This window comes from Sus scrofa, chromosome X (genome assembly GCF_000003025.6).
Source record: "Sus scrofa isolate TJ Tabasco breed Duroc chromosome X, Sscrofa11.1, whole genome shotgun sequence".
In the NCBI taxonomy this organism is placed as follows: domain Eukaryota; kingdom Metazoa; phylum Chordata; class Mammalia; order Artiodactyla; family Suidae; genus Sus; species Sus scrofa.
In genome coordinates, this window is record NC_010461.5 from 94,169,297 (window position 1) to 94,194,067 (window position 24,771).

A 24,771-nucleotide genomic window follows, 5' to 3' on the forward strand; every position below is an offset into this window, starting at 1 on the left:
ATGCTTTAAATTTACTGAGAAACCAGAAAGTATTTGCAGAAGAAAAAAGTTTTATATATGCCACTGAAAATCATGAAATTAAGTGTAGTATTTACCTACACTATTTGGATGTGGAAAAAAATTAGTTTAAAAACTCTTTTAAAATGCCAAGAAATTCCATGAAGATGGACTATAATACAGGAGCAAAACTGAATGAAAGAACATTCATAATAGGTTTTGGTTTTTTTTTTTTTTTTTTCATTTATCTTGAGTTCAAGTAGAAAGTGGTTTGACTTTCATTGATTTGGACTCAAAGATTTGTTATGCAAAAAAAAGAGGATTTGATGATTATTGATAAAATTATACAGTATTGATGATACTTCTTGCTCCTTTCTTCCATTTCCTTAGAGCATGAATTCTCTGTGGAGTTAACATTTGCCCTCTGATTATATAAACCCTAAGGAAAAGAAATTACTGTCTTGTCCATGGTAGTTGCTTATTAATGGTTTTCTATGAGGTTTCACTGCAGGGAAAGGAATTAAAAACTTAATAATCCTGCTATTTCTCTGAGCAGTTAAAAGCAGCAGGAGATTTTTAAAGTTTTATGGCATTCTTCTGGGACACTATCATCTCTTTGCCTTTCCTCACATTTAAGATTTTAATTTTCTCAGTGTTTCAATAACAATTACAGCCTATTCAGGAATGTTCTTTTCATGATCTGACAACTCTGAGTTTTAATTTCTGGGAACCTTTCCTGAAGTAGGTTATATTTGTTATCCAAAGCCTCAGAGGAATATCAGTCTGTGCAACATGGGATCAATTTCCCATTTTCTTGCTTTGGAGTCATCAGTCTTTTACCTGATTCTATATATTAAGGAAGCAAAGCTTTTCAAAGTTTCCATTTTCTTTTGTGCCACTAATCTTACAATGTACTGACTTGATCACTTGATTTATTAGTCTGCATCAATCCAAATAAAGTGTCTTCTGCTTTTTTGGCATAAATTTAATTCAATTCTTATTCATGCTTGTTCAAATTCAATAAAGCTTCTCTATTAAGATGGATTGTGGCAATGTGCAACTTCTAATTTTTTTCCCAAACTTCTTCATCCTTCAGAACATATCTCTAGAACATTTTGAGTCTGATTCTCCCATTTCTATCAAGGAGAATGCCAGAAAAAAAAATGAGTTAAGTAAATTAAAATGTAAACATTCTAAATGGCCATGAACCCATTTTCTCTAATAGAGAATAAATAGTTTCACATAACAAAGAGAATAAGACTTCACCTACTATATCTTGTGACTCTTCTGTTCCTCGCCCCTGTTCTCTTCTAGTCATTTTTCTAAGACTCTACTTTTTGCTCTTGCCATCACCCTCACTCTTCTACCTTCCCTGATATATCACAGCAATTTATACTCCTTACACTTTGGTTCTTATTGGCTCATGTCCTCATCACAATTATAATTGAGCGTTTTCCCCACATCTCTTATGTTAACTGTATTGACTAATTGTATGTTTCCTATTGCTATGTAACAAATTACCAAAAACCTAGTGGCTTTAAAACAGTACCCATTTATTAGCTCACAGTTCTGTAGGTCAGAAGTCCAGGATTCTCTGCTTAAGGTCTCAAAAGGCTACAATCAATGTGTCTGCTGGATTAAGCTCTTATCTGGGGTTCTGGAGAAGAATATGCTTCCATGTTCATTCAGGTTGTTGGCAGATTCCAGTACCTTTGGGTTGTAGGACTGCAGTCCCTATTTTCTTGCTGGCTGCCAGCTGCAAGCCACTCTCTGCCACTCAAGGCAGCCCCATTCCTTTTCACATGGCCCCCTCTACCTTCAAAGCCAGCAACTGTATACTTTTCATGCTTCATTTCACTTACAAACTAGAGAAAATTATCAATTTATAAAGCTAAAAGGGATGAGATTAGGTCCACCTGGAGAATATCTTTCATCATATAAAGTAACAAACTCATGGATGTGATATCTCACATTTACATATTCCTGTCACACTTAAAAGGGAGGAGATTATACCAGGGTGAGAGTCACTGAAGTCATTCTAGATTTGCCTACCATGCTAACCGATTATCACAAAAAGCCTTCCAGTCCCTTTCGAAAATTTTTGACTGATATTTACAGTATTGAAATACATTATAGTGTGCAACTCAGAACACACACGCACATACACACACAATAATTTCTCAAGAGAGTATTCTTACTATGTGCAATAAATGATTGTTTTTCTTCTATTTCGTAAAAAGAAAAGATTTCTTTAACCTATTAAATTTGGGTGAAAACCTTTTTTTAGCCATATTGGGAAAACAGTCACTTTTGTTTCCCTTTTTGGAAACTCAGTTGTACTTGTGGTGATCTGCAAAATTGATCCGTCAAAATTGGAATGGGATAGCATTTGAAGGGAGAAATCTATTATTTTTAATAATAATTTATCTTACTTTCCTTTTATGTTAGTGTCTCTGCCATGTGTACATGGAATTTCTTTTCATGTAAATAAAGAGGAGTAGGAATTCAACATGTAGATTGTTACATTTAGATAGGAGTATTTTCTTTTGTGTAAAAATCTCAGTAAGACCTATCAATATAAATCACCTTTTTTAGTAATTATTGTGGTGGTCACTAGATGGCAGATATGTATTGTCCAAAATGAAAGTCACCCACAATCAGAGTCTATTTAAATATTAGAATTCTACCTCAAATATTCTATGGAATCTTGAGACTGTCCAACAATAAAGCAAGCCCTAATATGGTATCATTTAATTCCCTCCAATTTTCTTTGAGAAATATTTATAATAGATTTTACATTAAGCTATGACTTTTTAATATATTCATCATACAACTCCAGCACTGTAAGTGGCTTTGGATCTGCTAAACTTGAGACTGACATACAATTTTTTTCCAATAACCTTGTAGCCTAATGAAAATTAGCATTGCATGAATCCTTCAGATCCTAGTTAATTGTTACTTTCTTTAAAAAGCTGTATTTGACCAACCAATCTAAATTAAATTCCCTCTTAGCACCCTATCCTTTGCCTTCTTAACACCAATCACAATCTCCGGTGATATGGAATTGATGTGATTATTCATATAAAGTCTGTTACATCCAATAGACTTATTTCTCTATACAGAAAAGGATCAAATCTATTTTGCCTGTCACTGTGTCACTAGCAACTAGCACAGTGCTTGACACATAGAAGATCCTCAATTAAAGCGTATGCAATAAAGTAATGATGAATATGAGTATGGATTCTTTTCTTTTTCCTCATTAAGTGCTTTGTTGTTGTTGTTTGTTGTTGCTAGAGACCTGCTTACCTTTAGGTACAAACGAGCTTTTTCTCACGGAGTACCAAGGCTAAAGTGAATCACCTTTACTGTCATTACCAAAAAAAAAAAAAAAAAAAGACAGCAACCTTAAGTATAGATTCAAAGACTGCATGTACAACTTTTTAATGAAAATACTGATTTAAAAAAATTCATCCATGGGAGTTCCCATTGTGGCTCAGCTGTAAGTAACCCAACTAGTATCCATGAGGAAGCAGGTTCAGTCCCTGGCTTCGCTCACTGGGTTAAAGATCTGGCATTGCCATGAGCTGTTGCATAGGTCACAGATGCAGCTTGAATCTGGCATTGGTTGCCGTGGCTGTGGCTCAGGCCGGCAGCTGCAGCTCCGATTCGACCCCTAGCCTGGGAACTTCCATATGCCGCAGGTGTGGTCCTAAAAAAAAAAAAAATCCTTCCATACATATAATTTTCATGGAGGAAGAGAGAGATATCAAGCTACTAGCCAATGTATACTTTTTTGAAACTATTTTCTGTGATCCATCTGATTTTATATGACTGCCAGTTCCCTCATTAACATCAAAGGTTATTGCCATAGATATTGGTCTATTGCATTTCTTATGATTCAATTATGAATTTCTTGGCAAGGAAAGCATGAGTCTACAGATTTGAAAGAATATATAATACGAGCATAATAAATATGTCTCTTCATTTCATTCTAGCAGTTTAAACTGGCAGGTGATTTTGCACTCATTCGTATCCTTTTTCTTTATAATAATATAACTAATATAATGAAGTATTGAATTATTCCTTGAAGTGGAGTATGAATTATGCCTAAGTATAAATAGAGCTGACATGCTACTCTAAATCATTATGAATAGATGTGAAGTCATGTGATTCTACCTGCCTTTGTCAATAAAAAATGTATTCTGTCATGTTCTAAAGTTTGATGGACACAATACGCCTTCCCTAATTCACTGGCTCTTCATTTTATTATTGTTGTTTTATTTGAATAACAAATGCCCTGCTGAAATAGAAGCTTCAAGAATGTTTTGCTGATGGGCTTTGAATCAATATAAAGACTTTAAATAGATTGGACATGCTCTTTTTCCTACACCCAGTTGTCATAATTTTTTGAACTTAAAAGTAAAAACAACCCAGGTGTTTGACTCTTTTATGCTCATTTCAAGATTTAAGAATTGTGATCTGTTAAAATCAGTTTGCATAAATATACTCTCTAGTTGGCTGGATCCTTTTAAAATAGGCTAGATTATAGTACCATCTTATCTTGAAATCTATAGTTTTTCGCAATCCAGTTAAGAGAAAAGTAGTAACCAAACGATCATGTATAATTTATAAAAGAATTAGATGGTAATAAGTTGAAATGTAATAGATCAATCTTTAAAAAATAAGATTTTAAGATTTGTCCAGGCTCTTTTGTCTACAAACAACTAAACAAAGCAAAAAAAAAAAAAAAAAGGAATTCAATTATTGCTGTATATAGAGAGAAAATGCAAACTGTCAATGACTAGCAGTCAGCCACCCCAATGTAACCCAGAAAAAATATGTAAGAATTCTTTATCCTTAAAACTTCAACCTCAAAAGTTCAAAAACTATTTTTGAGTGCTTACTATGTGTCTGCCTAAATAATGATGAAATGATAGAAGCTTCTTTTTAAAAATTTTTTAATGATTTTTATTTTTTCCATTGTAGTTGATTTACAGTGCTCTGTCAATTTTCTACTGTACAGCAAAGTGTCCCAGTCACACATACACTTATACATTCTTTTTCTCACATTATCCTCCATCATGCTCCATCATAAGTGAGTAAGATGTAATTCCCAGTGCTATACAGCAGGATCTCATTGCTTATCCATTCCAAAGGCAAGAGTTTGCATCTATTACCCCAGGCTCCCAGTCCACCCTACTCCTTCCTCCTTCCCCTTGGCAAACACAAGTCTCTTCTCCAAGTCTATGAGTTTCTTTTCTGTGGAAAGGTTTATTTGTGCTGTATATTAGATTCCAGATATAAGTGGTATCATATGGTATTTGTCTTTCTCTTTCTGACTTACTTCACTTAGTATGAGAGTCTCTAGTTCCATCCAGGTTGCTGCAAATGGCATTATTTCATTCTTTTTTATGGATGAGTACTATTCCATTGTGTACATATAACACATTTCTTAATCCATTCATCTGTCAATGGACAAGTGATAGAAACTTCTTAAAGGAATTCTTACTCAAAATACTGTTACATTCAGATTAAAAGCCTGTATCTCATATTTTATAAAGATGTGTTAATAGTGCATTGTTTTAATGGGACTATAAACCTAAACTGAATATCTAATCAACACTTTAAAAACCTGCAGAAAAGGCCCATTAATTTGAAAGCATGTGCCTTTTTTATAGCAAAGCATTGTGATTGTTCAAATACTACTTTTCTCTTGAATGTATTTCCAAAAGCTATCAATTTCGGATCAGGATGGTACTACAATCCAGCCTATTATAAAGAGGATGAAGCTGACTAAAGAGTGTATTTATGCTGAACCTACTACTAAAGAGCTATTTTTTCCCTATAAGAAATCATTTCTCCTTTTGACAGTCCATTTATTCCCTATTTTAGTTCATGGCTTATGTGACTTCATTTCTTTCCCTACACATGTAAATTCTCTGTGTGTTTATGTATCTCCTTATTTGAGTATCATAGAAAACCCTGGTGATTTCAATTCTAGTCTGACAAAAATACAGTCAGTTCAGTCTTTCTGACTTCACCCTTTTTTTCAAGTTAAGACTACTTACATAGATGCATTATAACCATTTCTAACTAGTTTGCCTCCCAATCTTTGAAGACAAACTTAAAAAAAATCTAGATGAAATGAACTTTTAATGTGAATTGTTTCATTGCAAATATATTTTATTAGAGTTGCAGATTAGGAAAGTACTCAATGTTAACTAAAATAGTTTGATACCTAATCATGTTACTCTGATCATGATTTTTTAAATAATTAGATAATTCTATTAACTAATTTTAGAAATGCACTTACTCGTTAAATCAACATACCCTTTATTTTAATATCTGCCAATCATTTACCATATTACCATATGACTTCACATTTATTGGCTTTTGGCCACATGCTAGATCTTAAAAGGCACAGAAGGATTAAGTGAGTTGGCCAAAGTTATAAAGTTTGGATGTAGAAATTGGATTCAACTTTCTGTCTTTGAACTTCCTAATTCAACACTCATTCAAATGGAATATACTTCCATCTTCCTTTAATAACAGCTAAAGTCAGTTCGTCCCAATGTTTTACACATCTTACCTTAAAGGATTAGAGACACGATGTCCTCAAAAATTGGTTACCTGACTCAAAAATATTAATGTTATTCAACTTTACATGAAATGGGCAAAATATTTTCTGTGCATAAACCATGTGACTGAGAGGGAGAAGGAATTATTTGGCAATTCTTAAGCTATAATTGGATAATATATTGCTTCAAAGGAATCTTTGCTTTCAAAACACTGGTGCAATTAAACAGTTTTATCAAGATCAAAGGCAGTGTCATCCTGTGAATCACTTGGGTTAACCCTACTGAGTCAAAGCTAAAAGCGGTTCTTCCTTGCTATTTTATTTTATTTTTATTTTTTTTGGTTTTTGGGACAGCACCTGTGGCATATGGAGGTTCCCAGACTAGGGGTCCAATTGGAGCTACAGCTGCCGGCCTACACCACATCTACAGCAATGCGGGATCCGAGCCGCGTCTGGGACCTACACCACAGCTCACAGCAATGCCAGATCCTTAACCCACTGAGCAAGGCTAGGGATACGAACCTGCAACCTCATGGTTCCTAGTCAGATTAGTTTCTGCTGTGCCACGAAGGGAACTCCTCTTCCTTGCTATTTTAAACCTTTCTAGTGAAGTTTTATTTTGCCTCTAATTTTGTCAATTAATACTAAATTTACAAACTGTATTAAAATAATAATCTGGGACTATTGGCTAGTGGAATTATCTCCATGCTACTTGTTTGAATACATAAGCTAGTGTGTTTTCCAACAGAACAAAATTGCCTTCTTTACATCATTACTCTAGTCATGAAAGTGTTAATTGTATCTAAAAATCACTTTGTCCGCTTGCTATTGTTGTGAGTAAATTAAATGATCAAGAAAGCAACTGTGAGATTTAACAAAGTTTTGCATAAACAACTTATGTCTGAGAATAGTCCTGCCAACTATTCCTGCCAGAGTTAGTCCCTGGAACCGTATGCATATTGCAACCATGTGGGGCTTCCAGACATCTAGGAATTAATACAGATTTGAGAACAATTTTCTTTGCCCTCCTTCCTTCTGTTCCCTTCTTCTCTCCTTCTCCTTTCTCCATTCCTTCTTTCATTCTCTTCTTCCTCTCCTTCCTTTGTTCCTTTTTTCTTCCTGCCTTGTCTGACCCTTTTTTTTTTTTTTTTTGTATTTGAAGAGTGAGGTGTTCAGGGATGCATTCCAAAGAAGCTTTCTACTGCATTTAATTGTGTAGTGTATGATAATTCCTTCTTTTCTATTAAGGGAGGATATGAAACACTGGTACTAAAAGTTATGCATAACTTAGTGAGACTTTATAAACATCTGTGACCCTTAGAGGCCCTTTGCTCTTGTCAAGGCTCAGCATCAAAGGCCTGGAAAGAAAGTAGGAGACTTGGAGTTCCCGTCGTGGCGCAGTGGTTAACGAATCCGATTAGGAACCATGAGGTTGAGGGTTCAATCCCTGGCTTTGCTCAGTGGGTTAAGGATCCTGCGTTGCCGTGAGCTGTGGTGTAGGTTGCAGATACGGCTCGGATCCCCGCGTTGCTATGGCTCTGGCGTAGGCCGGTGGCTACAGCTCCGATTCAACCCCTAGCTTGGGAACCTCCATATGCCGCGGGAGCGGCCCCAAAAATGGCAAAAGACAAAAAAAAAGAAAGAAAGAAAGTAGGAGACTTGCTTCTAATCTTGGCACCAACAAAAATGAACATAAGGGCATTGGACGAGTCATTTATCTTTTCTGGAACAATTGCTTCAGTGGTCAAAACAGGAAGTTGAATAGTCTCTGAGTGTCCCTTTCAATACCTTCCCTGAGCATGTACTTATTAGATATAGAAATTGACAGTGGTCAATTGGAGAATTTTATAGTTTCTTATAGGAATCAAAGAACCACAGTGAGGGTTAGTGGTATAGAGTGAAAGAGTGTAGTCATGGGAGTGAACAATTTTGGAATTGAATCCTGCTCTACAACTTACTATCCATAGGTGGTATTTTAATATCTCAATTTATTTTTTAATTTGGTATTACATTATCATGGCAAAGATTAATTAAGAAAAAATATTTTCCACAATGTTTGGTATATAATAATAAATTAGTATGTGTTCCCGTTGTGGCTCAGAAGGTTGAGGATCCAACAGAGTCTCTGTGAGGATGTGGATTCAATCCCTGGCCTCACTCAGTGTGTTAAGGATCTGGCATTGCCGCAAGCTGTAGTGTAGGCTTCAGCTGCAGCTCCGATTTGACCTTTGGCCCAGGAACTTCCATGTGCTGCAGGTGTGGCTATAAAATAATAATAATAATAAAAAATTAGTTAATGAAAACAATTATCATGAATCCCCTTTTCATATTCTTTTCATGTTGAGAAGTTTCTGCAAGGATTACTCCATTAAGAAGATCCTTTATTCCTCAGAGTTCCCCTGGTGATGCAGTGGTTAACGAATCTGACTAGGAACCATGAGGTTGCAGGTTCGATCCCTGGCCTTGCTCAGTGGGTTAAGGATCCGGCGTTGCCGCGAGCTGTAGTGGGGGTCACAGGTGTGGCTTGGATCCTGCCTTGCTATGGCTGTGGTGTAGGCCGGTGGCTACAGCTCCGATTTGACCCCTAGCCTGGGAACCTCCATATGCTGCGGGAGCGGCTCAAGAAAAGGCAAAAAAAAAAAAAAAAAAAAAAAAAAAGAAGATCCTTTATTCCTCTATCTACGTACCTTAGGGTGACAGATGGTGACTTAAGTAGTAACACTTCCGAGGGTATACCACAATGATAGATTCAGTGTCATGAACTTTATAAAGTCCTATACTGAGAGCCTCTCCACTGTCATATGCAAAGTATTAAGCCAAAGCTATGTGGGAAGCTGATGACACGGCTCGGATGCAGCGTTGCTGTGGCTGTGGCGTAGGCTGGTGGCTATAGCTCCGATTCAACCCCTAGCCTGGGAACCTCCATATGCCGCGAGAGCGGCCCAAGAAAACGGCAAAAAGACAAAAAATAAAAATAAAAATAAAAAATCATAAAAAAAAGAAAAAGAAATAATTGATAACCGGGAGTTCCTGTCGTGGCGCAGTGGTTAACGAATCCAACTAGGAACCATGAGGTTGAGGGTTCGATCCCTGGCCTTGCTCAGTGGGTTAACGATCCGGCGTTGCCATGAGCTGTGGTGTAGGTCGCAGACGCGGCTCGGATCCCGGGTTGCTGTGGCCCTGGCATAGGTTGGTGGTTACTGCTCCGATTTGACACCTAGCCTGGGAACTTCCCATATGCCGTGGGATCGGCCCAAGAAATGGCAAAAAGACAAAAAAAAAAAAGAAAAAAGAAAAAAGAAATAATTGATAACCAATGGAAAGAACAAGAATACAATTTCTACATGGGCAGGGGTCTTTTCTTTATTTACTGCTATATTACAGGTTTCTAGAATATTGCCAAGCACATACATACTAGGCATTAAATAAATGTGTTAAGTAAATGAACAATGCCCTGATGAGCACACAAGCTCTTTGCTTATTATGTCTTTCTAAATGTGCTGGGGTTTTTTAATCTCCAAAATGTTCTTTTAGAATCTTGATTTGCCATTTACCAGGTAAAACTGCTTAACCTCTTTGAATCTAGCAATTTCTTTTTCCGTACAATAAGTTGCGGAACTTAAATTAGGTGAAACTATTTATCACAGTGTCTCACACACAGTAGGTGGTCATTAAATGTTTGTGGATCTTGTTTTATTAGCACTTTACCTGAATTTTGAAAAAAATAGGGCCCTATAACTTTAAACTAGAAATTGTTATTTGTAAAATTAAAAAGTGGGACTCCTCGTGACAGTTTTTGAGAAGAAACAATAGAAGTAGCAACACCGCCTATGATTTACTACTTAAGAACAAATGATCATGTTGATGCATATGATATATTTTTGTTAAACAAATGCATAATTTAGTCAGCATAATATGCAGTTTGGAAAAGTAAAGAATTGTTTAAATGTTATTTTTGTGATATTATGAAATATTGAGCCCCTGAAATGAGAAAAAAGAATAAAGCCCTCTCATTAACCTATTTCCCAGCATAATTTCAAAGGTCTATAAAATCATGTATGAGGCAAAGGGGTCACACTGTACCTCATTGATTATTTACACCAAATACCTTTGCCTTTATAAATTTGTTGGGTGAACAGAGGTTTCTGATAAGAAATGAATACATGAAATCAAGGAAAATTTTCAATATATTTAGTCTCTGGTATTAAAAATTATGCCTAGTTGTGCATGATGGAAGCAATTTTGAATTTACAGCTGCTAGACAAATTCATAGCGAACTTAAATATTGTAATATGCATATTGGATGTGAAGCTGTCAGAAAACCTTATTTACAATCATTCACCTTCCTCTAAATGATCACATTGTTGTCCTGCAAGAGTTTCAAGACGTTTACCAAATTAGAGCTATGCCTTGTAATGTCAATCACTATTATTGTATCTCCCTTGAGAGTTTAGATGCGAAAGTTCAAGTTGTTGTAAGCAGTTGTTAAGTGGAGAGAGTATACTGATGAAAAGACTAATGAATTGGTATTGGAATTGTGGTTCACTCAAGGACTGCTTTTCTCAAAATACACTATCATGATAGCCACTGGAAGAAAGCCATCAAAGAAATATGCCTACATAATTTTACAGTATCTAGAAAGATCAGTTTTTTCTAGGGAAAATAATTGCCTTCCTCATTTTATGAGATGGTTAAAATAATGTTTTGTGTTTGTTTTTAACAACTGGACTGGTGGCACATTATGTTGCTAAAAATAAAAATTGGAGTTCCCATCGTGGCGCAGTGGTTAACGAATCCGACTAGGAACCATGAGGTTGCGGATTCGGTCCCTGCCTTGTTCAGTGGGTTAACGATCCGCCGTTGCCCTGAGCTGTGGTGTGGGTTGCAGACGCGGCTCGGATCCCGCGTTGCTGTGGCTCTGGCATAGGCCGGTGGCTACAGCTCCTATTCGACCCCTAGCCTGGGAACTTCCATATGCCTCGGGAGCAGCCCAAAGAAATAGCAAAAAGACAAAAAAAAAAAAAAAAAAAGTAAAAATAAAAAAAAAATAAAAACTGAGTTGAGCATGAAACAATGAAGGCTGCCATCTTTGAGAAAATTAAATATTTTTCATATACATAACCTGAAAGCATATCTCATTTATAATTATAATTTCTTTTGAAAAAATTTCAAACCTACACAATAGTAGAGACAATAGTATAATGATCAACCATATGCCCATCACCCAGATTTAATAATTAATAAGATTTTCAATGATTGATTCATCTATCCCTTTCTCTTTCTCTCCCACTCCTGTTGCTGAATTATGCATTTCTAAAATTGTGAGTACTCTTATATAACCATGGTGTTAATTACCACACCTAACAATATTAAGAATAATCCATTGGTATAGTCTATTATTCCAGTCCATATTTGCATTTTCTCAGTTGTCTCCAAAACATCTTTTTATATTTTTCTTCTTAAATTAACTTTCAGGATGAACCTGTGTAATAGCATAGTGATATTTTAGCAAAATTGACTCCCTTTGGTTTATTATACTATGAATCTATGCGATAGAAAACGATGTCTCTACTGCACACGAGTGGGTGAAACAATCTTAACTGCCTATATATAGAATAATCTTTCAGTGAAATGTTGAAGTGTTTCTGTTATGAAGCATCTGTTATTTCACAAATTGCTTATTTTTGCCAAATTTGCAGTGATCCATATTTCATAGATTTTTAATACTAGATAAGTTAATTTTCCTACTTGAAAAATATGAATGAAAATATTCAACCAACTCAAAGGGGCTTTGAATCATCATGAAATGATTTCAACGTATGAAATTATGGTGTTTTAGAGGATGATAAAATTGTATATTCATAGCACCTTTCTTTTCATTCCCCAGCCTCAACACACACACACACACACACGCACACACACTTTGAAATCATGAGCAAAAGGATTTGAAGATTTATGTTGGTTTGAACTTCTTGACAGATTTTATTTTTGTAAATTGAATTGTACAGGGGGTACTCTGGGAGGGTAGTTAGCAGAATTCTAATGCATCTAGTTAGGAAAGGAAAGTGCAAATATATCATACATCATTTGCGGTCTGATAGATTAGCTTTAATCTCACTGAAAGCAGTTATAAAATAGGCAGATCTGTTTCTCTAAATATTAACGCCACCTAGTAGCAAGTTCACAGAACTGGTGCAGAAACAGAGTATTTTCTCAAAGGTGTTGGACTGTAGTACTATTTTTCTCCCTAAATAAATAAAAAGGGAGAAGAGTACACAGATCAGTAAACAGGTTTTAGTTGAGCACTGGACACTAAAGCAGAAGTGAAATTTTAGACAGCTGTGAAACTGGCCATTACTTCTTATACTTCACTTTTCTGTAAAGTATCTTAGGCATAAGACTTCTTAAAATCAGAAAAGCACAAATAATTTTGTTTCAGAATTTGTGTGAGTCTGTGTAGTCTCCTAACTCTTTGAGAATGAGACATATTTACGAATCATTTAAGGAAGCAGAAAGAAGAGATGGAATGGAATTTGTGCACATATACTTTGTAGGATATGCAGGTGGCATCATGAGAATACTCAAGGTAAAAACCACTTTCCCACTCTTTTCAAATCAAGGGGCTTCTCAGACGAATGTCATGTCCTACATTTAATTAGTAACAACAAGGAGTTGAATTTAACTGTAACCACACTTAGCTATTTAGAAACATCTTATTTGTAAAATAACATAGAATCATGTCAAGCATTTAGAAAGAAAACCAGAATCACATCATTTCAGAGTTAGAAAGGATAAAGATCCTTTATCACAACTCTGATGTTATGGTTGAAAAAAACTGAGGCCCACGAGTTCCCTAGTGGCTCAGTGGGTTAAAGGTCCAGCATTGCCACTGCTGTGGCGCAGGTTCAGTCCCTGGCCAGGAACTTCCACGTGCCATGGATGTGACCAAAAAAACCCACAAAAAACCAAAAACCTGAAGCCTGGATAGGTTCAGTGACTTATCCTAAACCACACATCAACTAAGTGATAAAATCAAAACTAGAACCTAGGTCTCCTGCCTCCAAGCCTCATGTCCCTTTTGCTATACCTCACACATTTAACATCTAGGGTACTGAATGATACTAGAATGATGTATATATTATATCAGTTATTAGTTATACAATTAACTTTGATTTTGACTTGTATTTGTGATATATTTTACTTTCACATTATTAATCTGTTATTTAAAGGTATTGCTCAACTTTAGTAACTTATATCCATTGTGTAATAATAATAAGCTGTAAAACAATAGTAGGAGTTGCTTTTTTTAGATGGGAAAGCAGAACCAGCACTAAACTGATCCTTCCACGCCAAAGTGGCTTGTTTGTTTGTTTCTCTTCCCTTTACGTAGGTAATTCTGAAGCTGTGAGATGAAGAGCTGTTGGAAAGACGAGAAGTTAAGAGTTCATTCGGCTGTCCAGATGTATCCAAGTACCCCGATATTTGGCAATAAATACATCTGGGCAACTGATTGAACTTTTCACTTTTCATGATTCAACTGGAACCCTCTACAGCCAGAAGGGCCTGCTATATAGCCGAAAAAGAGAAGTTTGTGATCTCTTTACATAATGAGATGGAAAGTGGGAGTTGCTTGGGGGTGGGGGGAGGGAGAAGATGCCAACGTAAATATAAGTGAGAACACATTTTAGTTTGCAGCTAAATTGGATTTTAAGTATCTTATCAAAGAATAAAGAGTTTCCCCCTCTACTTTGTGAAATTAAAATCAAACTGACAGAAAATTTGGGACTGTTGCCACCACTGACACTTGTGTGTTTAACTCACCGTGTAAAAGATCTTTATTTTTAATTGAGATTGCGAATACCCAGCACATGCTGGCTAATATTATTAGCATGGTATAATATTTTTTAAATTTCTAATCTAAAGCTATGTCTGTATACATAGATCCATCTAAAGTATTTACTCCAGGCACTCTTTATCCCATAATGCCACTTCATTTTATTCATAGCGGTTCTTACTATCTGAAATTATTCTACTTATTTGCTTAAATATTTATTGTCTGCATCTCCTACTAGAGTGTAAGTTCCTTGAGACAGAGACCTGGTTTGCTACAGCATCTGGAAAAGGGCCTAGCACATAATAGGCAATCAATACCTATTTGAATTCATGAAAGTATTGTTATACAGGGTTTTCAGTCCTGCAAATCATTCAGAATTGGTCTCCAACACAAAGATTTAGCATATGGTTTTCTCCATGAGCTCCCCTGTTTAAAAGCCTTCAAATTACTCTGCTATGTGAATACTTATGTTGAGATAATTCAGGGATAATTCTGGTACCACCTATGGAGAAAGCAGCTTCAAATTGCTGGACACCCTGCCCACTGAGACAGATTCTCTCAGTGAGTGCTACTACTGTCAAGCAGGGGGAAATTTACTCCACTACCCTTCTTGAGTTCTTGTGGGTGGACTAATAAAATTGAGGCAAGACCAATTAACAGGAGAAAAAGAAACAAATTTTAATTCAGGCATATGGAAGACGCATAGAAATAGGACCTAAGAAGTGGCTAACACTGGCAGTTTTTATACGTTTTAGGCAAAGAAACAGTAAATCTGTGAGGAATTGACAGAGCAAAGAAAATTAGGTTTGGGGTGCTCAAATAGTGACAAAGAGCATTTGAGCTTGACATAGTTACAAGTTTTATTATACATGTTTCTTGGCTTGAATTACCAATTTTGATAACAAGGGTGTCCTTCCACCTCCAGATACAGGGAGTGCACCTGTCATATGATATTAACTTCCTACTTTCCTAGAGACAGAAAGGAGGGTCAGAGTGTCCCTCTTGCATTGGCTTTTTCTTAAGTAACTTTAATTGAAAATAATATGCCATTGAAGCATATGTGGGGGCAGCTTGACCTGGCCCCAACACTACAATCATGGAGTGATTTTGATAGCTATTTTAACTCTATCAATTTTGAAGCTATTTTTCAAAATATTATTTTAGGTAAATGGAATAGGTCTAGCTGTGAAAAACAGGATTTTATATATTGTAGATTTTAGGAAGTAGCTATCTTGTAATGTCTCCCTAAATTAAACAATAATCACTGTCATGAAATATGCAAAATGCAAAAAGAAGTATTTAGTAAATACAAATAAGAAGAAAATATTTCATGTTTCATTTTAGTTCCAAGTACCAGAGGAACAGTTGAATTTGTTTAAACAACCACTTAACATTATCTTGAGGGAGTGGGGGAAGGAAGTGATAGTAATGACACTAGACCTGCATTCAAATAGAATAATTACCTTATTACCAGATCTAATGAAATGCTCAAGAGAAACCGAGAGTCTCATCCAACCCTCACTTACTAAAGTGTCTCAGTTTTGGAGAAGAAATTATAAAATTACCCAACATATATAATTATATATTCAGAAATGTTAGCTTTCTTGATGGCACTTTATGAGGAAGTGGCCATGTCTGTGTGTGAGGAGCTGCATTTTCAGGCAAACCAAAGAAAGATGCAATAAGCAAGATACTAGTACTGTGTTACCCTGTGATATAGATACTTAGTAAGAAACTAATCATTCCCGTCAAAGACTCATTTTGAGGCGGTTCACCCAGTATAAAATAACATTTTCTGGTAAAGCAGATTGCTAAACATTCAGAGGCAGTTCTAAAGAACATTCATTATCACATTTCTTAAAGTGGCTTAAATATAGACCTGTCTGAAGGCGAGGACTGGATTATTTGATCACTCATAATTTCTTGACCTCAGGTGTAATGTGAATTCATAATTGTAGAAGAAATTAAGACCTTACTCTTGAATATAGAAGTTTTGAATTTATTTAACTTCCTAGAATAAATCTGTAAGTGAGCCTAACATGCTTGAACATCCTGGCTTGACTCATGGAAGAGCAGTTTTTAATTGCATTAATCATAACTGTATAAGTTAACAATTTTTATTAAAACTGTAAATAGTTATTACCTGATTTGACTGTAGTTGGCAAAGGTGGGGTTTTTTGTATGACAATTGTTATATTTTATTAGAGAGTCTCTACAGTACATTTGAATTTGAAAGAAAAATTCCTACAATATTTATTAGTCCCAAGGACAATTTTTTAATTAAATGATTTCCCCTCAAAATGTTGTAAATCTGTGACACATTAGCAAAGTCTTCCCAGAACTAATTTAAACATTTGTGACTAATTCACTTTCGATCTAGCCATCTGCTGAAATCTCAGCCGCGTGGCTCTGGCGTAGGCCAGTGGCTACAGCTCCGATTCGACCCCTAGCCTGGGTACCTCCATATGCCGCGGGAGAGGCCCAAAGAAATAGCAAAAAGACAAAACAAAAAAATAAAAAATAAATAAATTAAATGAAATGAAATCTCAGCCGCTATAGCAACCAAAGGGATGATTTTTGAATTATGAGTCCATAATTTATGAAGAGAGAAAATGGACAAAAATTAAACCTCTATACATATTATTATTCAATGATTAAATGCTTTATGACAAAAAGTCAAACAAGAATGATCTCAGTTGACTGTTTGTCAATAATTTTAAAAAAAACATTCAGTGTCAGATGTAGGCTCTTCAGTATGAAAGAAAAAACACTCTGCTGCATCCCCATTATGAGCTCATGGAATTTCAAGAAACCTAATGTCAATTTATATCTTTATAGGCTTAATCTATACCCCCAAATTTTCTTAAAACATCACGTAGAAATGTTAGCATTTTCTTTTTAGTCTTATCAATATCATGTTTGACCAGGTCTTGGAAAGAAAGAATAAGAAACAGTTTGAGCACAGAAAATGTGATTGAAACAGCACCAATCTCTCTTCAGTGTCAAAGGTGGAAAAGGTAATGGTTAAAGTGAATTACAAATGGTTAGCTTTAGGAGATGCAAGGAAAGGTCCAGGGTTTTCAATAAAGTTGTAGACTTCTATCCTCTACAAACACAATTTGGACAGAACCACAGCTACTTCTCTATTCTTAGGACCTTTTGATATTACCCCTTAAATCACTTCAACTCTCTCCCTTTCCCTTTCCTTCAATCATCCAATCACTTTGGAGCCAGCACATGGCTAAGAGATGTGGGAGTTACATGGGAAGCATACTTTACATGGCTCCTCCTCTCAAAAAGTTGTCTTACTGATCTTGAACTTATTTCTCTGACTTAACCTATAATTTTCCCTTCATGCCTGAGACAATAATTAAGTTCAGGTCAGTGTTTTTCTGTACACAAAATTATATATATATCTATATATAGATATATAGATATTTTTCAATGCTATTCCATGTTCTCAAACTATTCAACACTCTCTCTCTCACACACACACAGACACACCCCTAAATTTTTCTCATTGATCACCCACTGATACAAATTTAACATCACAATTCTGACTCTTATAATAGCTTGTGACCCCCCAAAAGAATACAGTTAGATGGTTGATATGGGAAGAGAGTGTAATCAAAATCCTAAAATAGGAGTTCCCATTGTGGCTAGGAACCATGAGGATGTGGGTTGGATCCCTGGCCTTGCTCGGTGGGTTAAGGATCAGGCATTACCATTATCATGAGCTAGCTTGCAGACACAGCTCAGATCCGATACTGCTGTGGCTGTGGAGTAGGCTGGCAGCTGCAGCACTGAGTCGACCCCTAGCCTGGGAACTTCCATGTGTCGCAGGTGTAGCCCTAAAAATAAATAAATAAATAATTTTTAAAATTAAAAAAAAATCCTAAAATACAAGATAAAGAAAAGGCAAGATGATGAACAGGGTTTTACCACTCTATCCCCAGTTAAGAATGCTAGACAGAAAAACCAAGGTATCTCTGTGTTAATCACTAGAATTCACACTGAGCATTTCTTCAATATCAGTGTAAAAATTCATAGAAATATGTTTCACTCTGCATAAAATGTTATTTCTGCAAGTAGTTCAGCAAAAATTCTCAGCAAATTTGTATCCAATCTACTTTTGGCCAATATTTTAGCACATTGAATATATAGAGAGCTAAGTGGTGAATAATCTGTTATGTAAATATTTGGTGGAGTTTTGCAATGTAACAAATAACTCTTTCAAAAATAGCCTACAGAAATCAAAGGTACTCACTCTAAATTCTTTGATGTTCACAGAGTTTTACTGTTCCCTTCCTAATTTCTTTGAAGATACATTGTTAGTGCTTAATCAATAAGTGAAGCTAAAAGTTTTTGTTTCAATCATCTAGTGCAACTGATGTTTTATTTGCAATTTTCAGCATTATTCCATGTGCCCTGACTGCAGCATACTGTCTGTTGTATATTAATTACTTGGTACACAGGGTGATTGCTTTATTTAATATAGTAAGTGTAATCTACTAATTTATTTTGGTATAAATCTATTGCTACCCACTGGTAACATCGTTGGTTACTGTAAAAGTATAAATAAAGCTATTTATGAAAATGCAGCTTATTTCACTTTGAAGGCAAAAAGTTAGGAATGTTGTGCAAAATATGTTCACTTCATTTTATATTTATATTGTTTTTTATATATATTTATATATATATATTGTTTTATATATATATATATAGTTGTTGTTGTTTGGCTGGGTCCATGAAAGTTCCCAGGCCAGGGATTGAACCCACACCACAGCAGCAACCCAAGCCACTGCAGAGACAATGCCAGATCCTTAACCCACTGCACCACAAGAGAACTCCACTTTTCATGTTTCTATAAGATGAAAGTTTTTCACTTTTTAATGCTACCTAAATATTAGATCACACACTTTCTCCCAATGGTTTGCAATTTAAGAAACACATATTATTATTATTTTGTCTTTTTAGGGCCGCACCCATGTCATATGGAGGTTCCCAGGCTAGGGGTCTAATCTGAACTACAGATGCCGGCCTGTGCCACAGCGACAGCAATGTCAGATCTGAGCTGTGTCTGCAACCTACACCACAGCTCACGACAATGCTGGATCCCTAATCCACTGAGTGAGGCCAGGGATCAAACCCGCAACCTCATGGTTCCTAGTTGGATTAGTTTCCCCTGTGCCATGACAGGAACTCCAAGAAACATATATACTTAATTTCTTTTTCAAAACATTGATTTGTATTCAAACAGGGGGAGATTGAAATAAAGTGTATACAAGCAATTTTAGAAAAACTATAATGGCTGTATTTGGTAAATAAATGAAAAATCTATCCTCTTTGCCATTTTTTATTACCTATTTGATCTAATATCCTTACCTGTTTGCTAAGTTTAATATTGATTTTTATCACTTAATAAGTATATTTACATTTATTTAATTGAATATCATGCAAGTTATTTAAACTTTTAACTAATTACCTTATTCTCCCTTTTTTTTTCTCTTCCCAGAAAGGATGGCATAATGAATCCAGTCTATTAAATTTCCTCTTCTCAATTTTAAACTTTGGTTGCTTAAGACTAAAGCAATCATGGTGAACCTGAGGAAAGCGGTGCACTCGTTCCTGTAAGGATCTTTTTACTTATTATTTTTTAAAATAACTTTCCATAGTAGTTTGCTCAAAAATGTTAAAAAGATTTTATATGAACATTCAGCTATATTTGCCTCAATCTGCCTAAGTGACTTACATTCCAATAGACTAATATTATTGATATTTCTTATTCAAAAAAAATAAAATGGGAAAAATAATAATTTGAACCCCAAGTAAACACAACTACTTATATGTTCAAACAAGTAATATCATTCAAAAATAATTCTGATGCTTGTGGTTACGTTCTTTATGGTTAAAACACAGAAATAAGAAAGGTTCTTTCATTTTCCTTCCTGTAAGAACTGAATAGCCAAAAGAATAAAATGTCTTCATAAGCCTCTGGTTTTATGAAGAATATTTAAGGTTGCAAAAGAAGGGGTCGGAGGTCAGAGAGTAGGGGTTGGGGGATGTAGCTGGACAGAGCAAAACAATGCCATTGTCAGAAGTCTTGAAACTATGAACCAAGAGTAAAAGTCAATAGAATGTAACGTAAAAGGAATAAGAATTGGATTCAAGCACTGAACAATTCTAAGCATGATCTAATCCAGGTATATCTTCTTTTTAACTTAGTAAAAGTTTGGTTTGCTTTCTTCTTCACCTACTCTTTGAGCAATGGGGCATGGCAAAAAAGATCCAGGACTCTGTAAACTCTGATCAATACAATTGAGATGCTTTGAATCACCTTGCTCCTACACAGCCTCTCTCTCCCTCTCTCTCTCTCTCTCTCTCTCTCTCTCTCTCTCTCTCTCTCTCTCTCTCTGTCTCTTTCTCCCTTTCTCTCTCTCTCTCTCAAAGCTTTTTAGGGCCACACACATGGAATATGGAAGTTCCTAGACTAGGAGGTTGAATTGGAGCTGCAGCTGCTGGCCTATGCCACAGCCACAGTAACACAGGATCTGAGCCATGTCTTCGACCTACACCACAACTCACAGTGACACGGGATCCTTAACCCACTGAGAAAGGCCAGAGATCAAATCCACATCCTCTTGGATACTAGTCAGGTTCATTACCGCTGAGCAACAACAGGAACTCCGTACACAGTTTCTTATATGATTTCTACAAAAGTGCTCACTGAGGAAAAAGTTTATAGAGCAATGTAGATCAACACTGGATCCTCTGCAATATTGGCCATTGTAGCCCATCTTGTATATTGACATTGGATCCAACTGTACATCATCATTGGATCCTCTGCAATATGGGCCATTTATAGCCCATCTTGGATGTCACTGTATATTGTAGTGGTAATAGTTTCAAGGATGTGTGATTCTAAGAAAACTAGAGCAGACAGGAAAAGGAAAGAATGAAGGATAATGATAAAGAAGGGAAAAGAAGAGCCGGGTATGGGAAAATGAAAGGACAAATGTACCTACTCTGTGTGCCTGTGCCAATTGGCCCATATACCAAAGTGTAGAGCTGCCTTAAAGAGCACCACATTATTCTGGTATGAAATTAAACAATCACATAGAATTTTTTCCATTCTATTAAGAGAAGCAAGGGGAGCATTCACCTCTTCTAATAATGCCCATTGCCACATGCCATCTAAACATTCTGTAGATTTAAAATGTACTCAGACTTTTAAATCAAATTATCATTTTGTTTACCTACTAAAAATGTCAGATTATATTTTCATTAAAAATTTAGTAGCAATGAATAAGTTATTTGAATTGTTCAGAGAGAAATTGTGTTTTTTTGTACATATTTTATGAGACTCCTGTGGGCTTAATAACAATTAACATAAGCTTTAGGAACAAGGCCTATATTACTCCTCTTTTGTAAAAAGACTGTATGTTTTTCATGGAGCATGTAAATGTTAGAAATTAGGTTTCACTAGAATACAGCCAATTCTTGATTACAATACTGTAGGAATAGGATTAACTGCAATAAAAATCATAACAGTTTTCTCATAAGTAGTGCTTAATAAGAATTTATTAAATTGAATTGAATTGAAACCAGGAAACTGAAGTAAAAACTCTTTCAGGAGTTTCCCAATACCATTACTTTATTTACTAATTTACAATAGATATATTTTGCTACTACACGATTCCTCTATAATTCAGTATTTTTTCATGGACTCTTTAATAAAAATAAAAATAGGTTTGACTAGTAGAGGTAAGCAAGATGAATGTTTTAAGTGATTTTCTAAGATACTCAACTTATAAAATTCGTAATTGGACATAGTTTTTCATGTACTTTTGTTATGTACAATTTTATCTTGCATTCTTTTATCATTTTTATATAAAACGAAAAGATTTAGATGATTTCACAATTTACTTAGAAAAAGTTTCACTGCATATTCTGTGAGGAATGTATTATCTAGGCTTAAGAATAAATATATATGTGTTTCTACAACTGACAATTGGAGATCCAGCATATTATTGTGAGCATAAAGTTTTGTGTGACTACTTGAAATGATCATCAACTAATTTAAACCAGAATTTTTTTTAATACTTTTTTTTTTTTTTGTCTTTTTCTAGGGTCACACCATGGCATATGGAGGGTCCCAGGCTAGGGGTCTAATCGGAGCTGTAGCCACCAGCCTACACCAGAGCCACAGCAACACAGGATCCGAGCCACGTCTGCGACCTACACCACAGATCACAGCAACACCGGATCTTTAACCCACTGAGCAAAGCCAGGGGTTGAACCTGCAACCTCATGGTTCCTAGGCACTGTACCTCAACGGGAACTCCAGAATTTTTTTTTTTTTAATGTCAGAAGAACATGTTTTTCATCAGTTAGGCCAGAAAAGAAAGACCTTTGATTTAAAGTTACTATTTGAGTCCAGTTCTATATAAGTACCTTCTTAAATTAAAACCAGGACTTAAATTCTTGATCAATTTTGAAGTACATTGCATTAGGGCATTGCTACCATAAAATACTTTAACTTTGAAGGCAGAAAGAAGGTAAGCTTCAACACTTATTGAGTGCCTTATATGACAAAGGTCTTATTTTGAGGACTTTACATATATCATTCAATTTTCACAACAATAATGTGGTAAAGATCACTCTCATTGTACAGATGAGGAAATTGATGTTCTGAGAGGTTAAGTGACTGGTCAAAAAAAAAAAAATCATTGAAGTCGTACAGCCAGGACCTTGGCCATATGCCAAATGCAACAAATATGGTGATGGAATAATCAAAGCTGAAAGCAAATAACATGCTTCTTTTTATTTGGTTCTTTCTTTCTTTTTTTTTTTTTGTCTTTTTAGGGGTGCACCCGCGGCATATGGAGGTTCCCAGGCTAGGGGTCGAATCAGAGCTGTAGCAACAGGATCCAAGCCGTGTCTGTGACCTACACCACAGCTCATGGCAACACTGGATCCTTAACCCACTGAGCAAGCCAAGGATCAGGTCTTCGTCCTCATGGATGCTAGTCAGATTTGTTTTCACTGAGCCATGACAGGAACTCCTGGTCCTTTATTTATAAATTTTCTATTCTTAATCACAGAATAATTATGATATAGATTTTTGAACCATATGTTATTTTAGCTTATTTTTATGTCTCAGGGAAAAATACATCCAGCAACTAAAAGAATTTAATAATTACTTCTCATTATTTGAAAAAAAAATTACTGTGTATGTCTCCCCACAAAATGTTGCTTAGGATAACAATAGCTTTGACTAATGAGGAAGTAGTATTAGGCTAAATGTCTGAAGTATTAGTTTTTATGTCTTGAAGAATAATAAAGTAAAAATATTTTTTATAATTTCTCCATTATCTTAGAAAACATATAGTATATTAACAAGTATTAAGAGAGATAATTTTTAAATATGGTAGAAAATTATGATATTCTTACTTAAGTTTAAATAATGCCAATACATTTTCAGGTTTAGTGTTACAGTTTTGGATCAGAAAGTATGTATGGTGTAGGGAGTTCCTATTGTGGCACAGAAGAATTGAACCCAACTAGGATCCATGAGGATGTGGGTTAGCTCCCTGGCCTCACTCAGTGGGTTAAGGATCCGGCATTACTGTGAACTGTGGTGTAAGGTCACAGACACAGCTTGGATCCCATGTTGCTGTGGTGTAGGCTGGCAGCTGTAGTATCAATTCCGACCCCTAGCCTGGAAACTTCCATATGCTCTGGGTTTGGCCCTAAAAAGCAAAAAAAAAAAAAAAAAAGTATGGGTTGTGTGTGTGTGTGTGTGTGTGTGTGCGCACACGCATGTGCACACAGGTGTGTATAATGTTATAGATACAATTATAATAATCATAATCATCTAGTTTTACTACTGCATTTCTTTGATGATTGATACACACATACATTTTCCCTGTAAAGATATAATATTTTTAGTTGAAAAAACAAGTGAATGAGATAATGAAATAATATTTACATGGAGAACTCAATGTCAGGAGCTATAGTAAATGACATTTTCAATACTTCCGATGGTGGATGCTTTGTAATGTCATCTGTTCCATCTCCTCATCCAATTTTCTTTCACAGAAAATTGGTTTGCACCTATTGTAGCAGTAGAGGAAATTTTCTCCTCTCTAAATAATATTAGGGTTTAACAACCAGTACATATAGTGTACTTGTTGCTTAATATTCATTAAATAAACATTACTGAACATAGAATATACATAAGACAGTCATTCACAGATAATAATTCTTACTTTTAAGCAGTAAATATTGAATGTGCTTGTCTATTTTATTAAGGAAAATAAATGTTGGTTTTATTAGACACTTACACTAATGTACGTAACCT

General features: G+C 35.5%; 1 protein-coding gene across 2 annotated transcripts in view; it reads left to right on the top strand.

The window, feature by feature from the left end:
* The window catches only part of HTR2C (5-hydroxytryptamine (serotonin) receptor 2C, G protein-coupled), a 259,938-nt gene that overhangs the window by 115,882 nt on the left and 119,285 nt on the right, over window positions 1–24,771 (top strand). For both annotated transcript variants that reach the window (XM_021079477.1, NM_001286590.1), the window contains 1 exon segment: window positions 19,924–20,038. In XM_021079477.1, coding sequence (XP_020935136.1) covers window positions 20,004–20,038 — 35 coding nt within the window. In that variant the 5' untranslated portion in view covers window positions 19,924–20,003.